This window comes from Cuculus canorus, chromosome Z (genome assembly GCF_017976375.1).
Source record: "Cuculus canorus isolate bCucCan1 chromosome Z, bCucCan1.pri, whole genome shotgun sequence".
NCBI classification, from domain to species: Eukaryota; Metazoa; Chordata; class Aves; order Cuculiformes; family Cuculidae; genus Cuculus; species Cuculus canorus.
Window position 1 is genome coordinate 74595699 of NC_071441.1, and position 22723 is coordinate 74618421.

The 22723-nt window shown below is 45.9% G+C and overlaps 1 protein-coding gene and 1 pseudogene across 1 annotated transcript; both read left to right on the forward strand.

Annotated features, from left to right (window-relative positions):
• The first annotated feature begins 763 nt into the window (after positions 1 to 763).
• HAUS1 (HAUS augmin like complex subunit 1) lies at positions 764 to 16028 on the forward strand. The gene is made up of 9 exons (XM_054055437.1): positions 764 to 896; positions 3068 to 3242; positions 3885 to 4020; positions 5062 to 5196; positions 7065 to 7188; positions 8675 to 8740; positions 10886 to 10957; positions 12632 to 12679; positions 13686 to 16028. The coding sequence occupies exons 1-9, from the start codon at positions 840 to 842 to the stop codon at positions 13764 to 13766; spliced, it is 894 nt and encodes a 297-aa protein (XP_053911412.1). The 5' UTR covers positions 764 to 839; the 3' UTR covers positions 13767 to 16028.
• On the forward strand, positions 5353 to 5482 carry LOC128850572 (U5 spliceosomal RNA; annotated as a pseudogene).
• Positions 16029 to 22723: the final 6695 nt, after the last annotated feature.

Below are 22723 nucleotides of genomic sequence, written 5' to 3' on the forward strand. Positions count from 1 at the left end.
AGATGATCTGAGGGCTGGAGAACCTCTGCTTTGTGGGCAGGCAGAGAGAGTTGGGAGTTTTCTGGAGTCCCTTTCAGTACTGGAACAATTGCCTGAAGTGAGCTGGTAGTGAGGTGGGTGCTGGTCTCTTCTGCAATGTAACAAGAGGTATGATGAGAAAAAATGGCCTCTAGTTGCACCAGGGGAAATTTAGATGAGATATTAGGAACAACATCTTTACTGAAAAGAGTGGTGAAGCTCTGGCAGAGGCTGCCCAGGGCAGTGGTGGAGTCTCCATCCCTGGGGGGGTTAAAAAAGCATGTGCTGTGGCACTGTGGGATGTGGTTTAGTAGGCATTGTGATGGTGGGCTGGAGGTTGGACTGGATGATCTTAGAGGTCTTTTCAAACCATAATGATTCCGTGATTATTATGTGATCTGTTCACTGAAAACATTTCATAGGATCATGGAATGGTTTGGGATAAAGGGACCTTAAAACCCATCCAGTTCCACCCCCTGCCATGGGCAGGGACACCTCCCACTGGATCAGGCTGCTCCAAGCCCCATCCAACCTGGCCTTGAACACCTCCAGAGAGGAAACTTCCATGCCTTCCCCGAGAAACCTGTGCCCCATCATCAGTGTGAAGCATTTCTTCCTTTTATCTGATCTAAATCTTCCCCCTTCCGATGTAGAGCCATTTCCCCTGGTCCTGCCACTACTCAGAGCGTTCAGATCCGCTCGAGTGAAGGCGCTGACGGCGGCACTGACTGGAAATCAGCATTTTCCCATCATCTCTTGCAACTCCACAGCGTTCTCCGCCCCGAACTCCAACTCCCATCAGGACCCGCAGCGCGGGGAGGATGCTGGGACGGCACCGGGAGCGGGAAGAGGAAACCATGGAGGAGAAGATGCAGCGGGTAATTTTGAGTCTGGGTCTCTCCTTTTACCGTGCGGTGTTCCGAGGGATGGAGGTTGTTTCCCTAAGCCATGCCCGGCTGCCCTTCTCCCTCCCGGGGGCTCTTGCAGAGCATCCGCATCCTCCTTGCTCAGCTCGAGTTCACAGCTGGCTTGAGATAATCATAGAATGGTTAGAGTTGGAAGGGACCTTAAAGCCCACCCAGTTCCAACCCCCCTGCCATGGGCAGGGACACCTCCCACTTGACCAGGCTGCTGAGTACCTGAAATTTCTCTGTTTCGAATCCTTCTCGTGGTGGAAAGGTGTTGTAAATGATCCTTTGTGCACTTGGCTTTTCTGCAGTTTTGGTATTCTCGTCTGCACATAATTAGTGCTGTTTGACAATACAAGAGGTAATTGCTATCACGAAAAGTAAAATATCTTTGATTTAAAGATAAAATAGAGTTAAGTTTCATCTAAATAATTGTATTTTTTTGGAAGCCCCTGCTCTAAGCAACCTGATCCAGTGGGAGGTGTCCTATTGGACGTTATAATATGACATTATATAGCTCTGACAGCGTGTTTTCTTTCAAACCATGTTTTTCCAGGGTCTGTTTTTTCTTTAGAGATGATAACCTGTTGTGTTCAGTATGGTCTGTGCTGAACAGACATCGCTTCTTCTGTGATCACCTCTGTTTGCAGCCTTTCCCTGTCTCCAAGGCAAGATCAGACAGAGCTGGCTGCAAAGCTCCAGATTACTGAGACTTTTGACTGTTGTGAAGTTCATAACAAGATTAAAATTAGTCCTTGGAAAGTAATAGAATATGGATAAGATTTTTGGGAAAATTTATACACATGCATGTAAGTGGGAAATACATTTCATAACTGGCTGTTGTTTCACTGCACAGAGTTGATGGAGATTACTGCCTCGTGTTGCCCAGCCCTGGTAAAGGATGCTGGCTTTCTAAAACTCCAAAACAAGTCTTGGAGGGTTTATCTGGTAACTTTTTCAGTTTTACTTCAAGTGCTGGGGACAAATAAAGTGTGGTCGCTGGCAGGTTTTGCAGCTGCTTCATTCATTGGAGAACAAGCTTTATGAGAGGTGGGTGAGGAACCTGGAGAAAACTGGTGGGTTTAGCCTGGAGAAAAGGAGGCTGAGGGGGAAACCTTATCACTGTCTACAACTTCCTGAAAGGAGGTTGTGGGGAGCTGGGTTTTTCAAACCATTTTTATTTTTGGCCAAACTGTGGCCATCCACCTTAAAATGAGACTCCAGTGGCAAAGCAAAGGGGTCACTTGACCAACAGCTGCACTTCTATGCCATGAAGATCATTTAAGCTGTCACATTAACAGAGAACACGTGTGTTGGAGGTGTTCAAGACTAGGTTGGATGGAGCTTTGTGCAGCCTGATCCAGTGGCAGAGGGGTTGGAACTAGATGATCTTTAAGGTCCGTTTGAACCCAAACTGTTTTGTGATTCTGTGGTTGCTATGTGCAGTCTTTATAGCTGAAATGCTGGTATGGTGGAAGAGTAAAGACGGATGTGCTAGAAAGAAATGTCTGTTTAAGGTATAAGGCTGAGTCCATTTCCATCAGCAGGTTGCTTAGATAGCTTTAGACAAGAATTTATGTTTCCACAGTGTGTTCAATTATTACCAGTCATAATCTAATCTTTCAGAACCATCTGAGCGCACTGTGTTTATCTGTCTCCCTCTCTGACCCTGTTTTCAGCGGCAGAAATTGTGCTGTGTAGTGTTAATGCCTGCACACCGTAGTTAACTTTCCCTTGTTATCCCACAGAGGCTGTTCCCAGTGCTAATGGTTTGGGCAGTTGTTCTCACCAGCTGCCCAAATACACATTAAATGTTTCTTGGATCATAAGTGTATCTGTAGCAAACAGGTCATGCAAATACAAAGGTAAAATGCTATCACCTGGAGATAAACAGGTGTCCAGAGAAATGAAGAAGATTAAAAGGGAAATTGTTTTCTAAACTTCAGAAGGTGTTTGAAAAAAGAGGCAAAGGAAGCTGTCACCCCCTTTTTTTCATTTATCCCTCAATTGATGTCATAGGAATTATTCTTCGGAACACAGAGCTTGCAGAGCTTTACTTGTAAATCTATCAGCTATTTTCTGATGTTTCACTTGACTGTTTCCTCTTTTTTTTTTTTTTTTCCTCCCCTTTTCTCTGGCAGATTATTTCGTGGCTAAAGGAAATAGATAAGAGTGAGCATATTCCAGAGTTTGAAGTGGACGCAAGGACCATTGATATCTTGCACAAGATTGTAGAATGCAGTGAAGACGTGGACAGGGATATTTCTTTGCTGATAAAGGACGTGGAGGAGAGAACAACAGAATGTGAAGCAGAAAGTGAGTCTGAAGCTCTACTGCTTGGTTCCATCACAGCTGTTTGGGTTTTTTTGTGATCCTGAAGAATGTCTTTGTTAAAAGCTTGCAAACAACTGTGCATATGAATATATATCAAAACATATTAAAAAAATATATATGTGTTTACTTACATAGTTAGAACAAACTCAGCTTTTGTTCTGGTACAGCTTTTGCTGCGATACCTCTTGTGGCTTCCTTTCAGCAGCATTTATAGTGGCATAAGATTGGTCAAGAGTAATTTTTTAAGCCATCTTGAGGAGGCCGTAAATACAGAGGAGCAGATTAATTGCTAAAACCTCCTAGCTGGCTGGACTAAGTAGTGCAGCATTGAAATATTGGCTGGATAGGCGGGGGAGCAACCCTACAGCTGATTTAAGAGTCTGAGCTGGTGCTAATCCACTGTTAAGGAAAGCGCTTGAGGAATCTGAAACAACATAGAGGTGATTAAGTTATGCTTGACCTGCCTAGAGTGAGCGTTTGATAATGTGGTTTTTTTTTTGGAGTGAGTGGTGCAGTGGACCATAATACGTTTTTAACACACATCTTACAATAGAGTCCCATTTAGGCCTTAGAAGAACAGTAATATAAAACAAATTAATATTTTGAGTTGTATTTGTTTTCTAGCTACACGTCTGCAGAATATTCTCACTGAAATCCTGGGTCTTAACCCATCGGATGTGTCAGGCAAAGCCAACAGCTACCTTGAGGTCCTGGTAGAATGCGCGATGGCACTTGAAACGAAGGACACTTCTATTTCCAGGTAATTCTGTCCACTGTGCATCAGGGGTAATGTTTCCCTCTGTTTTTTCAATTCAAGGGTTTCAAACTTAACTTTCACATCAGAACTCTTACTTGTCCAGCTGATTTTTTTTCCCCTTGGGCAGCGCTGGAGGACACAACAACTGAGCACAAAGATTTGAATCTTCATTATCCCAACTACAGGAGTTTCTGAAGCTGAGAGGTGCTTCGGCCACAGTTAAATCCCTCCTTCCTTTTTTACATATCTGAGCTTTTGTGGTCAGTGGCTGCAGGATACTTCCACTAGGACTGTTGTGCCAGGTAGCACAGGCTAGGGCAGCTTCTATGCTGCGTGGGCAAGGACTGGACTGTAACTGGTCTTTTGCGGAGTCTGAGCTCCTCTCTCTTGCTTCTCTTACCTAGCCTCGGTTGACATAGAGTTTTCTCGTGCTCAGCCGCAGAGAAGCAGCAGCTCTTAGTCTGGTCTTCCTGGGCCCATCTCCTTAGCCTGGCCTTGACCGATGATATGGCAGGATTGTGCTGAGCATTGGCAGTAAGGAAAGCCCAAAATCTGCCTTGGAATCCAATTCTTCTTTAATGTCTTGGGGCTTGGCTCTTACAGTTCTTCTTAGCTCCAGGGGCAAGCAGCTTTGGGCCATCTGGGAAGAGGAAGAGACTGAAATACTGCTGGGCATGTCTCCGGGGGTGTGCATTGTCAGGGGCTGAATACAATTCCTCTCAAAGGCATTTTGTTAAGCCAGGAGTGGAGCATCTGATCATGTCACACCCAGTGGTTATATTCACTAGAGTGCTGGGTATTGTTCACATCCTCCTGATTAGATTGCTGGGCTGTTTCACCTTCTGGATCAAATGTTAGTTAGGGGAAGCAAATACCCTTTGTGACTTTTTTTAATTCCCACCTCTAAAAATAGCTGGCAGTTACCAGACATATCATATTAGAACAAAATCAAGTAAATTGTGTAAAGCGTAGAGAAAATAATTCTGAGTTTCAGAAGAGCCAACTTCTGAGCATTCATGCCCACTGAATCTTTCTCTTCACCAGCTTATTCTGTGCCATGGCTGACACGTCCGTGGCGCTGTGTGAAACAGAATTGAAAAACCAAGAACTGGAAGCTGAATTGAACAAAATGGGGAAAATACTACCCGCAGTGCTGATGCTGGAACAGCAGTTGAAGGAGTGAGTAATGCATGAGAAGAAAGAAAGATGGAAGCAATACTGCTGGGCTCTGACAGGTGGAACACTGATTGTGTTAACTAGCAAGGATAACTGAATTTTCAGGGTTTTGACACATCTGTAATCCACACTGTTTGGAAGTATCTGTCAAAAGATTATACGATCTGGTTTCTTTTCAGATTGTGTAAATCTTTTGCCCTTTACTAAAGGTTTCCATGAAGAGGAATAGAGGAATAGCATGGGGATCCGTGCAGCTCCAGGTTTGGGAAATAGTAGCTGGAAAGCTGCCTGGCCGAGAAGGAGCTGGGGATGCGTTGGCAGCAACTGAATATGAGCCAGCTGTGGTGCAGGTGGCCAAGAAAACCATTGGTAGCCTGGCCTGTATCAGAAACAGCTTTGCCAGCAGGAGCAGGGAAGGGATTATGCCCCTGCACTCAGCGTTGGTGAGGCCACACCTTGAATCTTGGGTTCAGTTCTGGGCCACTCACTCCAAGAAGGACATTGAGGGCTGGAGCAGGTCCAGTGAAGGAGAACGGAGCTGGGGAAGGGGCTGGAGAACAAGTCTTACAAGGAGCAGCTAGGGGAACTGGGACTGTTTGGCCTGGAGAAAAGGAGGCTGAAGTGAGACCTTATCACTGTCTACAATTCCCTGAAAGGAGGTTGTGATGAGGTGTGTATTGATCTCTTCTGCCAAGTGACAGGCAATAGGATGAGAGGAAACAGCCTCAAGTTGTGCCAGGGGTGGTTCAGATTGCACATTAGGAAAAATTTCTTCACCAAAAGGATTCTCGGGCACTGGCAGAGGCTGCCCAGGGTGGTGGTGGAGTTCCCATCCCTGGAGGGATTTAAAAGATGGGCGTATGAGGCACTTTGGGAATCTGGTTGGGCTCGATAACTTTGGTCTTTTCCAACCAAATGATTCTGTGAGTCTATGAAAAGCAATGTGCTATGGACACATTCGGTAATCAAAAGAGATTTAGGGTATCTTCAAGGCCATTAATTTAAACCAGAAATGATCTGCAAGCAGTTTTCAAGTGTATGCTAGCATCTGCCACCAGCTGCCTTGTGCCAAGGTTGTGGGCAAAACAGATCTCCTTATCACATTTAGCTTGGACTCTGTAGTCAGAGTGAAGGAGCCAAGCAAAATAAAAAACCATTCCTGGGTAAAAAATTTCCCTTAACCGGTGTGTGGGAGACTTAACAAATTATTTTTGTTAGGGTGGGAAGTCCCTATCCATGGCAGAGGGGTTGGAACTTGGTGATCTTTAAGGTCCCTTCCAATCCAAACTATTCTGTGATTCTATAATTCTTGGATTCTTTGCTTTTACACAGATGGTGGCTTTCCTCTTGGCCATTTTTCCCCTGGCCTTTTGGAGACTGGGTATAACAGCTGTGGATGTTTCCACTGGTAAATCTCACAGGGAAATCGAATCACAGAATGGTTTCAGTTGGAAAAGACCTTTAAGATCATCAAGTCCAGCCATCGATCTGGCCCTGCTGAGTTCACACCAGACCATGTGCCCAAGTACATCTACTTATCTTTTAAACACCTCAAGGGATGGGGACTCACCTACCTCCCTGGGGAGCGTCTGCCAGTGCCAGAGAATCCTTTCAGTAAAGAAATTCCTCCTAATGTATAATCTAAGTCTCCCCTGGTGCATCTTGCTGTCATTTCCCCTTATCGTGTCACTGACCACCAGGGAGAAGAGACCAACACCCACCTTGCTACAACCTCAAGGTTTTCTCCATGCTTTCTCTTCTGGTGACAGAGCTTAGCTTGAGCACAGGTGACTAAGCGGTATTTGTGTACTGGTGTATGTTTAAATGATTGATTATTTATTTATTTCTTTTGTTGGTTTGTTTTTTTTCAGGGATCTCAAAAAAGCAGAGGAACAACTGGAAAGAGATAAGGCCAAAACTGACAGACAATCCCGGAACCTGAAGTTCCTGAAAGATAAAATGGAGGATTTCAAAGTGAGGATCAGTGCTGCAGAGGTAAATGGAATGAATTTTCTAGCAAGGTGTTGTGACAGGATGGTTGGTCAGGCTGAAAACTGTAGTTGAAGACATCCCTGGAGCTTGCAGAAGTCTGGGATTTAGGAATCTTGGGCTAACAGAACTATGTGTTACTACGTTTCAGTTGTTCCTGCTATATTTGTGGCCTCGGCACAGGACATCCTATGGAAAACGCAAGGGTGTGTTCTCTTCTTGCACCTGTGTTATCATAGAATCATGGAGTGGTTTGGGTTGGAAGGAACCTGAAGCCCATCAAGTTCCATCCCCCTGCCATGGGCAGGGACACCTCCCACTGGGTCAGGTTGATCAAAGACCCATCCAGCTTTGCCTTGAACTCCCCCAGGCAGGGGTTCATCCATGACTTCTCTGGGCAACCTGGGCCAGTGTCTCACTACCCTCGTCATGAAGAATTTCTTCCTCATGCCTAATCTAAATCTTCCTCCTTCCAATTTAAAGCCATTCCCCCTTGTGCTGTCACTCTATGGCTTTGTAAGAAGTCCCTCCCCAGCTTTCCTGGAGCCCCTTTCAGTACTGCAAGCTGCTCTGAGATCTCCCCAGAGCCTTCTCTTCTCCAGGCTGAACAAGCCCAACTCTCTCAGCCTGTCCTCCTATGGGAGGTGCTCCAGCCCTCTCGTCATCTCCGTGGCCTCCTCTGGACTTGCTCCAACAGCTCCATGACCTTCCTGTGCTGACATCCAGGTGGGGTGTCCCCTGAGCAGAGCAGAGCAGAGGGGCAGAATCCTGTCCCTCGCACTGCTGGCCACGCTGCTTTGGATGCAGCCCAGGACACAGTTGGTTTCTGGGCTGTGAGTGCACTTTGCTGGTTCATGTTGAGCTTCTCATCGATCAGCACCCCAAGTCCTTCTCTGCAGGGCTGCTCTCAGTCGCGTTTCCCCCTGAGCCTTTATGGTAACTGCAGACTACGCTGTGCTTACAGTGAAGTGCTGTCAGTAAGGGTGTACAGACAGCAGCGAGCAGAGCAGCTGGTTCACTGAAGTAAATTGTGTGTCAAAATTCTCAATATAGCCCTTTTTTTTCAAATTAACAGGTGATTAAACACAGGAGTCAGAAGCTGTACTGTCCTCTCCTTCTCCTTTCCTATATGATGGACATCTGAAATCTTTATTTAATACTTGGATGCTTTTGGATTGCTTGTCCAATACTTGACGAACATGAGATGGAAGATGTAGTGCAGTTGGTGATGTTGTACTGAGAAGCCTTTTCACAGCCTCACTATGTGCTCTTCTCCCAATAGTTTTCTGGAAAGACTTGTTATTATTGATACAAATTTTAGTAGCAACTTGTTTCATCTACCAGACATTGCTGTGGTTTAAATAGCACACGTTTCTGACGAACCATGTTATTGTTTGCGTGTGTAGGTCAAAACCCAAGGAAATGGCAAAACCTTTCTCCTGCTTGTACATATTTTGTGGTCAGTTCTGAATGAATTCTTTCCTGTCTCTAGGAGAAACTTGCTGAACTGGGGTTGGAGCAGTCTCTGATGCATGTCTCGCTCGTTCTCCTGTCTCAGGTTGGTCTCTTGGTGTGGGACGGATGCTTCTATGGGGGTGCAGACCAGACTTGAAGGATGGTATCAGGAGATGTAGTTTGCTGTTTGTGTACCTGGACAAATGCCAGTGGTAAAAAGAAGCACAAATGAAAATGCTTTAGACGGCTAGGCTAAAGCTGGGGTGTGTTGGATGCGTTTGTCTTTCCTGGAAACTAAGAAGCATCTATGGGTACTGAAGTGGTACCTTTTCATCAGAGTTAAATGTGGCCTTATTTTGGACTTGGGAAGAAGCTTTCCTTTTGGACTGGTTAGGGAAACAACTGGAATATTTATTTTTGTTGTCTTTTCATTTTTCGCTTCCCTTCATTTTCTGCCTCTGTCTGGGCATATGGCCTACTAGAGAATTTCTATGGGATAAATTGGCACTGCAAAAGAACTAGCAGCCCGTGATCGTAGAATCACAGAATGGTTTGGGTTGGAAGGGACCTTAAAGCCCATCCAGTTCCACCCCCTACCATGGGCAGGGACACGTCCCACCAGACCAGGCTGCTCAAAGCCCCTTCCAGCCTGGCCTGGATCACTTCCAGGGATGGGGCAGCCACCACTTCCCTGGGCAACCTATGCCAGTGTCTCCCCATCCTTAACATGAAGAATTTCTCCCTAATGTGTAATCTAAATCTTCCCCCTTCCAATTTAAAGCCATTCCCCCTTGTCCTGTCACTCCAGGGCCTTGGAAAAAGTCCCTCCCCAGCTTCCCTGGAGCCCCTTCAGGTACTGGAAGCTGCTGTAAGATCTCTCTGGAGCTTTCTTTTCTCCAGACTGAACAACCCCAACTCTCTTGGCCTTATGATGCACCTCGTCTCTCTGTGTCTGTGTTACGGACAGGGTGGATATTCTGGGGACTGTATCCTGTTACGTGGCCACCTGTGTATTGCAGTTATGTGATAAAGTGACCCAGGTGATTCCTTCTAGTATGTGTGAAAGGAACCGGCTTCCAAACACTTCTGAGTAAGAGGAGGACGTTGAGTGAAGCCCAGATCCTGGGACAGTGGGTTTTTTTTTATCTTGTGTCTTTACATATAACATTTCTCAGCCGTGTAGTAAGCCTAGCAGGATAGTTTGTTAAAGAGCCCATTTCTTGAGCTGTTAGTTGCAGGCTCTCCAGTTTCATAATGAAACCTTTGTACATGTGCAGCATGTATTGTTCATTCTACACTCACCACTTTTTAATATCATTTGCTGTTACTGTAGTGACAATTGAATCTTTCTCCTCACTCCTTTTGTTAGGTTTTCCTGCGCGTTAGTTACCTTGAACTGTGAAAAGAGGTTTCCTGACGTTTACTCTGTAGTTCTCATGATCCAGCACTGGGTGGCAATGTTTACATTGCACCATGTTTTGCTGACCGAAAATAACTCCTGTGGGAATTCTACACACAAAAAGTCATAGGCAATTTTCTAGACTTGTTGTCTTCTACAACCTGACCTTAAGGGCAGGTTTGACTCCTTGGCATTTCTCTATCAGTTTTACCAGGAGCTCAGTGAATTGGGCAGCACAAATTACTTTATCTTAGGAAAGTGAGGTGTTTTTTTTTTTGTTTTTAAGTTGTTTATTTGAAAAGTGATGACAGCTGTGAAAGGTTCTTGTATTTCAGCCCCAAAGAGGAAATATTTGCCCTCATTAACAGAAAAAGCAAAGCACTGCAGGTGTAAGGTGAGTCCTTTAGCTGCTGCATGTATAAAAGTGTTTGCAGACAGAAGCCATAGGCATGAGAATTTGTCCCCTTGCTTGGGGCTTGGTTCTCTCTCTGGCCTGCAGTGAGGCTGACAGTGAAAGGCCTCCCTCTGGTCAGTTCTCGTTTGAAACACCCCTTTCCATTCAGGGAGGTGAGATCAGGTGGTTACACTGTAAGAGAAGATGTCTTTAGATGTTGTCGAAGCAAAGGAAAATTGATTGATACCTCTGTATCCAATTTGAACTGGATTTGACTGACAGCTGCATAAATAGAAGATCTTTGGTTTTCCATGGGTTTTAAGAGGGATCGTGAAAGCTCTCGCCAACATCTCTGAATTCTGAGGTGGTGTAGGTAATTGTTGTTCTGTTTCACTGATGTATATCACTTCAACAAGTCAGACTATAGAATGTAATCTGCCTTGCTTTCTTCACAGAAACTGGCTGATACGAATAAAGAAATTGAAGCTTTGGAGAAGGACGTGAGCGCCTTCCTAGATCTACCTCCTGTAACTATATTTTCTACTGTTCTATTGTATTCACCATCAGATTAATTTTAATGGACTTGGAATGTAAAGAATGTTGTTGTAGTGGTTTCAGTGGACAGGCGGATGTCCTAGAGGTCTATTAATGGTGTAAACAGAAGACTTTACTTAAACAGAAATTTATTTATTTATTTATTAATCAAGGCTAAGAAATTAAGTATACTTATGCAGCAAGCTTAACACAATGCACAGATGCACTGAGTGAGCTCACAATCAAGGTGAATTAGCTGGAAATTGGACAAAGACATGCAGAACAAGATATAATTCCTTAGTATAATATATTTTCCTCAGGATTTACTAGTAAATTTGCTATACCTGTTATCAGGCTGTCAGTGTGGTGGACACAGCATGTTATGCAGAGGTTGGAGCTCTGAGCAAAATCTTAACAGTTATGAAGAAATCATAGAATCACAGAGTGGTCTGGGCTGGAAGGGACCTCAAAGCCCATCCAGTTTCAGCCCCACTGCCATAGGCAGGGACACCTCCCACTGGATCAGGCTACTCAAGGCCCTGTCCAGCCTGGTGTGGAACACCTCCAGGGATGAGGGAGCCACAACTGCTCTGGGCAACGTGGCCAGGGCCTCCCCACCTTCATTGTGAATAATTTCTTCCTAATATCTAATCTAAATCTTCCCCCTCGAATTTAAAGCCATTCCCCTTGTCCTATCACTCCATGCCGTTGGAAAAAGTCCCTCCCCAGCTTTCCTGGAGGCCCTTCAGTTACGGGAAGCTGCTCTGAGGTCTCTCCAGAGCCTCCTCTTCTCCAGACTGAACAACCCTAACTCGCTCAGCCTGTCCTCATAGCAGATGTGCTCCAGCCTTTGGATCATCTTCGTGGCCTCCTCTGGACCCACTCCAACAGCTCCATATCCTTCTTAGGCTGGCGATAAATAGGGCGCAGAGGTCCAGAGAAACAAAGAGACTTGTCCAAAGTCACAGGGATACTCTGCGATTCATCACATCCCTTACTCTATGAATGAGGGACCTATCTGCTGGGCCACACATCTCTCTTCACCCCCGTCAGCCCCTCCACCAAGTTCCTGCCTTTCAACACATCCCCCTCCTACAACTACTGCTGTCTCCATTTTTGAAGAAATGGGTGAATGAAGGGGAGAGGACAGGACTGCTTCTGTTTTAAATCCATCTTGCTCCAAGAGGCAGCTCCCTGCCTCCCTCAGGCAAAACAGGACGTTCAAATTGGATTAGGTTCCCCAACTCCTCTGTTTCCCTCTCTCTCCCGTCTTGCTGTCAGTGGGAATGGGAGACACTTGATGCCTCACTCTGGTGCAAGCAGAAGGAGGGAGGGAGGTTTATCCTTGCAAGCTTATTGTGCTTTGGGAAATTCATGCTCCAATATGTTTAAAATCCAGTTTCTCAATTGGTAGGTTTGGAAAATTGCGAAAAATAGGATTTTTTGAGACATTAGGCCATAGCAGACCTTTTATAAACATGTAACTGCCCAGCCCAAACTAATGCTAGGCTTTTAATGTCAGTACCTTTTGCGTGTGAAGGATGTACATAAAACTAATTTCATTATCCCTGAATTCCCGTGCGGCGCATCATTAGACTCCTGCAGTGATGCAGGGACTCTCTGTTTCCAACTGAATTATTGATTTTTATCCCATTTTCTCTCATTAGAATCCTTCCATGGTACAAGTGAGGATTGAAGAAGTAAAACAACAACTGGTAAGGAGAGCTTTTTATCTTTCTCAGAGATTTAAATGAGTGCTGTCATTCCAAAACAAGCTTTCTATATATTGATTTGCTATGGATTTACCTACCTCAGGTTGTAGTCTTAATGATCTCCAGAGGAAAATTTTCCTCTGGTAAAGTGGAAGCTGTGCGAATTCGTAGGAGGAACTGATGGAGGAATAGTGTCTAAGCTACAAAGGCAGATAGGCATAATGATATCAGTGGGGATTAGGTATCTATATCCCCCTGGGTTTTGTCTGCTTCACTGATCAGAGTGTCTATTCACTCAGCTGTTTTGCACCTTATTGGTCTCACATCCCTCCTTGCTGCTCCAGAACTCTGAGGGTTTGAAGGCCCGTGTTTCACTTAACAGCTGCCTCCTAGGCTGCAGTGGAGTCCTTCCCCTACAAAACACAACGCTGGTTTCGTTCATGTTTTTGTGATCTGCAGGAATGGGAAACATTCATATAGAGCTGTTTGGGAAGTTCATGCATGGCTTTGTTGAATGAGCTGGGCCACATCTGAGAAGGAGACCTGTCTTTATCTCTTAGGGCTACTGCCTACTTGCTCATAGATAAAGCACAAGGTGTTCAATGATAAGTCTATAAAGAGAGTATTTTGTGCATTTTCAGGTGGGACTGCTCAGATTGGCAAGCCACTTGTTCTTGATACAGAAATACAAGCTTGTCTTACCAGCCTGAGGCTTTTATTGGGTCAGAATACTCACCTCTGGAATGTACCTGTTCAGCTTGAAGGTGTCTGATACTGCGTTGGGGTGCAGCACAAAGGCAACTGAGCTTGTTTAGCCCTTCATGTGGAGGTTTCTCTCTAGTTGTCTACAGAGATTCCTGCTGTTTGCTGTAGCAAGACAGTTCAGTGCTTGGGTTAAGCAGTGCTAACAGTATCCCAAGGTTTGATCGTGGTAGATGTGTTTGTCTAACAAGAATGTAGGAAAACTGTTTCATGGTCACTGATTCCTCTTTCTTTTTTCTCCCACTAGAACACTGTGGAAGCAGAGTTGACAAAGGAGATTAGTAGGATGGTTGTGGACATGGTGGAGCCCAGAAGATCCCTACAGTAGCCTGTATGGAAGAAGATTTTCCCTTCTACTGTCTTAATTTTTACAGTTTTCTGCCTTGCTGCTTTTGCTGTCGAATGGCAACTTGTGGCCTTCCAGCAAGCATGCTCACTTTTCAGGATTCCTGTAGCCTTGCACTTGTAAACATCACCTGTTTTTCATAAGACAAACTCCAAACTTGCTGTTTCCTTTATCAGTTCTTTTTCTGTATCTGTCACATGCCTGTAAGTGGCCTCCAGTAGGCTTCTTCACCAGAAGATGTCGCTGCCAGGATGTTGGTTGACAGCCGACTGAACGTGAGCCAGCAGTGTGCCCAGGTGGCCAAGAAGGCAAATGGCTTGGATCAGAGGCGGCGTGACCAGCAGGAACAGGGAGGTTATTCTGCCTCTATACTCACCACTGGTGAGACCGCACCTTGAGTACTGTGTTCAGTTCTGGGCCCCTCACCACAAGAAGGATGTTGAGGCTCTGGAGCGTGTCCAGAGAAGAGCAACGAAGCTGGTGAGGGGCTGGAGAACAAGTCTTATGAGGAGCAGCTGAGAGAGCTGAGGTTGTTTAGCCTGGAGAAGAGGAGGCTGAGGGGAGACCTTATTGCTCTCTACAACTGCCTGAAAGGTTGTGGAGAGGAGGGAGCTGGCCTCTTCTCCCAAGTGACAGGGGACAGGACAAGGGGGAATGGCCTCAAGCTCCACCAGGGGAGGTTCAGGCTTGACGTCGGGAAAAAAGTTTTCACGGAAAGTGTCATTGGGCACTGGCAGAGGCTGCCCAGGGAGGGGTGGAGTCACCTTCCCTGGAGGTGTTTAAGGGACGGGTGGACAAGGTGCTGAGTGGTATGGTTTAGGAAGTGTTAGGAATGGTTGGACTCGATGACCCGGTGGGTTCCGTCCAACCTAGTGATTCTATGATTCTATGGTTGACCATTACCATTTAGAATTGAACCAATCAAGGAGTTTGGATTTCTTCTTTTTCCCTGTCCAGGCTCTGAATTGTGCTTTTTCCTGGAGTCCTCTCTTTGGTGCAAGTATGGTGAAGGCAGATTTTCGTTACATCCACCGGATCATTGGCTTTCACTCCCTTGTTTTGTGTTCTGTGTTAGGTTTGTCTGTAGATCCCAGTGTGCAAAGACAGAACCGCTAAATCAAAGTTCAATCAAATACATTTTATTGTTCAAATAACCTATTACATCTGGCTACATAAAAACTTACCAGCTTACGGACTCATGAATTGGTGTCAGTCACTGAGCAGGAGAAGGAGATGGAGAACAGTCCTTGGACAGTCTGAGTTGATAGATACTGCACCTTCAGGGCGTCCCATGGTAATAGGCATGCGTGTAGTCCTTCTCCCCTCTCACCCATCCAGTCCAGCTCCTTTTTTTTCCTCTTGGGGACTGCAAAAAGCGTTAGGAGCATCACCCTCCCCTCACAGGGCCAGTGTGAGAGCAGCTGAGTGCCAACTTGTTTGTCCTAAGCTAACAGCGATTACGACACCATGCCCTATTCCCATAACACCTTTCCTGGCTACTCATGCTCCTTGGGCTCTGCTTCAAAGTCTTGTAAATACCAGGCAGTTCCAACAACTTTTCTACTTTTTTTATCCAATTCCCTGCCTGTTATCTGCCTAGTTTCTCACCACAAGCTGGCTAAGAATTGCCGCTTAAGCTAATTCACCTCTAAAATTCAACTGTATGATACTTTAATAATACATATATATCATTTGTCTGTATATAAGGCATGTCCAGCAATGGACAATTATTTATTATCTCTGATACATGTTCTTTTGTCATTTCAGGGTTAGGCACACTTTTTTTTTTTCCTACTCATAACATGTCTGATGTTTACCGAGTTTGTGAAGAGTTCTAGACACAAGGGCTGCTTAGCTTGGGCATTTTCTTCAAACAAAAGTGAACAGTTAAACTTCTCCTTGCAGGTATTTGATGTGGAGATCGAAGTGCATGGCATGGAAGTTGTTATTTAGGGCTTGGAACAGCAGTTCCCATTGCCTTGTTAAGCCTTGCAGCATCTGGGACAGCTCACAAAGGGTATTTTCTTGTGTGTGTGATGGCTGGCTGCCTTCGTGGAACCAGGCGGAGCTCTGGCTTCTTTCACATGGGTCACAGTGTTGGCCTCAAGGACAAGCAAACTGTGCTGCTCACATGGGTGAGCGCTGAGGTGAGGTGTGGCAGCATCAGCCACCTGGGGCTCTGCAGTTCCATTGTCACCTGAGGAAATTGAAGCCCATGGCACTAACTGGTCCAGTTTGCCCATGTTCAGGGCTTTGAGAGACACCAGTCTATTGTGGACTATGCATTGTTTCTCCTTACAGGATAAATAAAGCTAAGCCAATGAAAGTAGATCAAGAGCTTTATGGATAGCAAAGTGATAGCTTTAAAAAAACAAAAGCTTCATAGTAAAACCTTTCTAGTCTGAAAATACATGGACATTTTTGCAGAACCCCTGTGGGATGCAATCATTTTCAAGCTAGATTGTCCTTTCTAATTCTATCTCACATGCCATATAATCATAGAATGGTGTGGGTTGGAAGGGATTTTAAAGATCATCCAGTTCCAGACCCTCTGTCATAAGCATGGGTACTTTCCACTAGATCAGTTGCTGATCTTCCCAAAGGGTCCTCAGAGCCTTTGCCTTATTTCCATGCCACCGCTACACCAGTCTTAAACAACCCAGCTTTTAAATGTTCCTTTGTACTACAGCAAAAAAATCTGAGAATGTCCTGCAAATGGGGAGAAACCAACATCTAGAAATATCAGCAGCCCCTGAGGACATCAGGCATGGACCAGGGCCTGTTTATACCAGGCAACATCATGATGAAGAGCAGTGGTGCTGTCCCTGACAATTTGTAGCTACCCTTGTTTGCACTTAGAGTTGCAGAAGATGAGGGTGATCATTTAGCGTGGGGTATCAGCCCCCAGGAGCTGTTACTTCACTGCAAAAATTGATCTTCCTGATCTCCCAGAAGAGAGATTCTGTCCCTTTGTGTCATCCATTGAAGTAATTATATCTGCATCTTGAGAGGGACCTGGACAAGCTGTAGAAGTGGGGCTGTGAGAACCTCATGACTTTCAACAAAGTGCAAGCTCCTACACGTGGATCAGGGCATTCGGCAGTTTCACTGCAGGCTGCGGGATGGTGTGATTGAGAGTGGCCCTGCAGAGAGGTACTTGGGGTGCTGATTGATGAGAAGCTCAATATTAGCCAGCAACGTACACCAGCCAACCGTGTCCTGGGCATAAGAAGAGTCCAAAGCCAGCAAGTCAAGGGAGGGGATTCTGCCCCCACTACTCCTCTCTTGTGAGACCTCATCCGGAGTATTGTGTCCAGTTCCGGAATCCTCAACATAAGAAGGATATGGAACTGTTGGAATGGGTCCAGAGGAGGCCATAAAGATGATCTGAGGGCTGGAGCACCTCCCATATGATGACAGGCTGAGAGAGTTGGGCTTGTTCAGCCCGGTGAAGAAGAGGCTCCAAGGAGATCTTATAGCAACCTTCCAGTACCTGAAGGGGCTACAAGAAAGCCGGGGAGGGGCTTTATACAAGGGCCTGGACTGATAAGACAAGGGGGCGTGGCTTTAAATTGGAAGGGGAAAGATGTAGATTAGATTTTAGTAAGAAATTCTTCATGATGAGGGTGGGGACTCTTTGGCTCAGGTTGCCCGGGGAAATTTTGGCTGCCCCATCCCTGGAGATGTTCAAGGCCGTGTTGGATGAGGCTTTGAGCAACCTGATCCAGTGGGAGGTGTCCTGGCCCATGAGAGGGGGTTGGAACTGGATAGGCTTTAAGGTCCTTTGCAACTTAAACCATTCTATGATTCTAAGATCTGATTATGCTTAGGGTGTAGTTCTGAATTTTTAAAAAGCTGAAGCTTGGAACGACACTTGTGGATGAAGTGCCACAGGGTCCTCGCCTTGCAACCACCTTCGCCTTGATTCTTTCCCCTTGACAGGGAAGAATTGAAGGATGTTCAGCATGCCACTGCTCATGGGTATCTTCAGCCTCAACTTCCATACACTGGAGGGAGTTGCTGTGTAGTTTCAGGTTTTTAAATCAAGACATTAGGGAAGCGTTTGTTGCCTTCGGTTTATGGCTATTTATCTTCAGCTCCTTCTGGGCTAGAAATCAAGATGGCAAAAGTCAGTGGGCATTTGTACATGTGGGCTAAACTGGCTGTGGCAAAACTGCTTGAGAGGGAACTGATGTGGGAGCTACTTGGTTACCTAAAAATACCACGGAAAGAAGGCAAGGGAGTAATCTTTTAATACAGAAACAGCAAGAGCGTAATCTGATCTTTCCTGTTGTGGAGGGGAGAAGCTGAGGTGTTGAAAGGCGTCAGGATGTGGCTGAGTAGGACAGCAGAGAATGTTTTAACAAGAAAGGCACTGGAGGTCACAGCCTGACAATTATGGATTCTTAATCACTGGAAGCTTTTAAGAGCAGAACAGAAATGCTTAGCTTAAGTGTTCATAATGCGAAGGAGTGTTGATTGTACTTTGGGATAGGAAGATGAATTAGATGAGGGCTTGAGGATGCTACCAGCCCTGCTTTTCAATGAGAACATCAAGACTTACTCAGCTAACGTTAGATGTCAGCTTTTTATCACACACGCGTAACCATGACTTAAGGTTTGGGAGGATTTCCCAGGACCTTAGCACCACTTCATCAAGTAACACTGCACCAGTTGTGAAATCTGGGGCTGTTCTCCCGCTGCGCCCACAGGCAGCTGCACAGCTCCCGGTGGCTGCTCTTCCACAGCATGTGTTGTGTCCCATTCCTTGGCAAAGAGCCTGGATACAGACAGTGGCAGGGCCAGACTCTGACTCAATAGCTGTCTAAAGATAACCAGGTGTTGCTTCCTAGCATCAGAAATGCAAGGAGAAAACAATACCCAGCAGCTGCGTTCGAGCCATGTGCCACAGCTGAGAAATCTGCTGCACACATAACATAAATCAGTGGCCAGTTGTTGAGGCTGACGGTTCAGCTTTTGGTGGAAACAAGGGAAGGCAAATAAAGAAGATTTATCACAAAATGGTTTCGGTTGGAAAAGACCTTTAAGATCATTGCGTCCAACCATTGATCCAGCCCTGCTGAGTTCACACCACACCATGTTCCCAAGTACAGCTACTTGTCTTTTAAACACCTCAAGGGATGGGGACTCAACTATCTCCCTGGGGAGCCTCTGCCAGTGCTTGACAACCTTTTCAGTAAAGAAATTCCTCCTGATATCCAACCTGAATCTGCAACTTGAGGCTGTTTCCCCTTGTCCTGTCACTGGCTACCAGGGAGAAGAGACCAAACCCCACCTCGCTACAGCCTCCTTTCAGGGAGTTAGTTGTACACAGTAATAAAGTCTCCTCTCAGTCTCCTTTTACCCAAACTAAACAACCCCAGCTCCCTCAGCCGCAACTCATAAGCCGTAACTTTCTTCGGATGCACTCCAGCTTCTCAATGTCCTTCTTGTAGAGAGGGGCCCAGAAATGAAGGCAGTTCATGCATCTTCTGCAGCGAGTGGAGTGTCACTTAGACCTCTCAGCTCTTCGGTTACACATTTGAGTGGTCGGAGTGCCTCGCAGAGCAAGCAGAGATGTCCATCTTCCCTGCTGGTATTTTGCGGTGGTTCAACTTTTCCAGTGTGGGATAGGATGGTGGCTCAGGAACACCTTGCAGCGGTCCTGCTGAGACACTTGGCTGAGAAAACGTTTGGTTTGGGGCTTCACATTCTGCAGGGGCAGCTCTTGAGTGCTTCCATAGAGGTCACAGCAGGTGGCAAGGAGCTGTGGCAGCCTGGAGTGAGACTGCCAGCTGGAGTCCTCAGCTGTTGCATCTCACGAAACAATTGCCCAGCTGAGAATGACACCAGTGTGTGGAGAGGCCTCTGCACTTCAGATGCACTTCAGATTACATCAGCTGCTCCACTCTGGAGTCTCAGTCTGATTTTTTGAGGCACCTGTCCACCAACACCTGCAAGCAGAGAGCAGTTGTGCCCACTGGAAGCTTTTTCTGGGGCTCCCACAGCTTCAGAGCAGCTTCCCACAGATCCAGGGTGGCTGCTTCTCATGGCATGGGATGCTGTGTGGATGGGGCAGGAGCCAGGCTTTAGCTGCAGACCCCTCGGTTTTACGGGCAAAGTAAAAGATGCACTTTCTTTATCACTATGCACTCAATCCCTTCTCCTGGAAAATTACTAGGCATTAGGAAGAATTTCTTCACTACGGGCGTGGTGAGGCCCTGTCTCAGTTGTGGCTGCCCCATCCCTGGAGGTGTTCGAGGACAGGTTGGATGGGGCTTGGAGCAGCCTGATTTAGTGGGATGTCCCTGCCCATTGCAGGGGGGTTGGAACTGGATGCGCTTTAAGGTCCCTTCCAAGCCAAACTATTCTATGATTCTACGATTCTATGATTCTATGAAAATGGGAGGATCCAAATCCCACCTGAAAAAATAAAAGGAATTCAAATTATGCAGTAGATGTGAAAACCAGTGGTCAGCCTCAAGGGTAAACTTGAATATGTTTTACCACACAGTGCCGTACTGTTCTTATCAGGCCAGTATGCAAAATAATAATTGCTTTAGGGAAAAAAAAACAAATGAAACCAAAACCAGAATTAACCCACAAACTGGCTAAGTGATAGGGATCTATTTAAAAGAAAAACAGAAAAATAAATTGCTAGTGAAATGCAAAACACGTGAGGCAAACGTAAGGCTACTGAGCTGAAATACATACCTATTTACTGAAAATGAATCAAAAGACGTGGATGGAATCTCTTTTGTCCACCTATTTTTGGCCAGTACTATAGAATTACACTAATTGTTGCAAACATTTTATTATGCTTGCTTTTCAAGCTTCCTTTGGATGAAAGTATTCACATCTTTTTTTTCCATTCATATCAATCCTTTGGTAGATACAGAATATTAATATAGTGGTGTGGTTTGAGTTAAGTAGAGTCTCTGCCTTGAAGCCATTCAGCATCACACCTCAACCATGCACTCTCCAGTATAAAGCTCAACCAACAACTCCAAAACTATGACCTAATCTCATAAATGCTACATAAATCTCATAAATGCTAAATAGCACAGCCGCCTAATTAGCCAATATTTGCTGGTAAAACTCAGCAGCAAGGAAAGGTTTTCTCTCTCTTTTTTCCTCAGGAGATGTGGTCTGTGACTTGGGGGCAGATGAACCCCGCGATGTCCCAGGTACCTCTCCAGCAGTCCCAGTTCTGGCGCTGCTGGCAGCTGTGGAGCAGCCTGGGTGACTTCGTGAAGGAGCAGGAGCGCAGTGAGGGGATGGCTTGGCTGGATTTCAGCAGCACATTTGTGATCTCAGATGCTTGGCAGCCCGAAGCCCAGCTTGGAAAATGAGCGTTGTTTAAATGTTACTCAGAAGGTGAAGTTTCTATATATTTCTTCTGCAGAGGATGCTTAGAGGATGCCTACGGATGCCTTTGGATGCATGGGGATTAGCTCTCGAAAAGTTATTCTCCCAGTCTGGAGATGGAGGGGAACTTCAGGCCTGGGACTGGTTGCACAATGGAGCAGGGATGGAGAAGTTCTGCTCCCTTGCCAAGAGCTGGGTGAGGGACACAGCCTGGAAGCCCTTTGGAGTCAAAGCCATCTTGCAAACAGCTTTTATCTGACATGGGACCATGGCTCAGGGTCCATCCTCCCGCCTGGCCCAGCACTGAGATAATTTCCTCCCATTGTCTTTAGGGAAGTGCAAACACTGCCCAGGGGAGGTGGTGGTCGTGGCAATCCCATGGAAGCTCAGGCACGAGGCTGCACTGCCGGATCCCTACACAGCTGAAGAAGCCTCCACCACTCCCTTCCCGGTGATCCTTTCCAGAGATGCCCCACTGAGGCTCCCATTTCTCAACTATGCTTCTTCGTGGCGGAGGAGTGCTTCCTTGTGGAGATAACTAACACTGAAATCATTTCACTCTTGGCAGAGGCAGTCCAAGAATGACAAAACAGAGCCAAAGGAGCCTGCAAGAATCACTGTGCTTTACTCCCTGAATTCCTGGAGCCAGCACCGCCTCTTGCTTTTCCTCCTCCCTCCCTGATCTTTCAGCCAATCTCCTTGAAAATTCAGAATGAGTCCCCTGGTGTTTCTCCTAATCTAGCATTTAAAATCTTCGGCAATAAAGCTTTCACCACTTCCCTTAGGGAGAAGATTTTCCAGCCTACAGTTCTCCACTAGAAAGATTTCAACTCCAATTCTTAGCTTAAACATGCCCTTCCTTCATATTACCCCATTAAAATCATTAACGCATCACCAGTCTTCTCCCTTCACACCATGTACTTCATTCAAATATTTACAGATCTCTAAAGTCTCACTGCATAGTTTACTAATTCCATTTGCACCTATGACAGTCAGAATTTCTTTTTTCCTCTTCTAATGCATTCAGGCTGCTGATTCCTTCAGTCGTGGCTCTTGGAACTCCTTTACATTTATCATTCCCCTTGCAAATGCGAGGCAGATGCTCACCACCCTCGCCTGTGTCGTTATCCTTTTCTGTATGCTGTCCAAAACTGCATTGCCTGTTCCTCACTGCTGTGTCCTAATGCCTGTGCAACAGCGTGCCATCCTCTGAGTGTCTTTCAACAGTCGTGACTCCAAAGCACAGCCTTCCCTTTCAATACAGATTCTGGATTATTTTCCCAGACGTACCCGGCCCTGTTGTGGAGGTTGGTTTTAGTTGGTGGTAGGTCATGGCTCAAGCTGTGCAGGAAATCAGAGCAGACTCTGGATTGAAGCCCTCAGCAGCTCCACACAGGGCAGGTTTTATCTTTCCATGGAATTACAGAATCATGGAATAGTTTGGGTTGGAAAGAACCTTAAAGCCCATCCAATTCCACCCCCCTGCCATGAGCAGGGACACCTCCCACCGGATCAGGTTGCTCCAAGCCCCATCCAACCTGGCCTTGAACACCCCCAGGGATGGGGCAGCC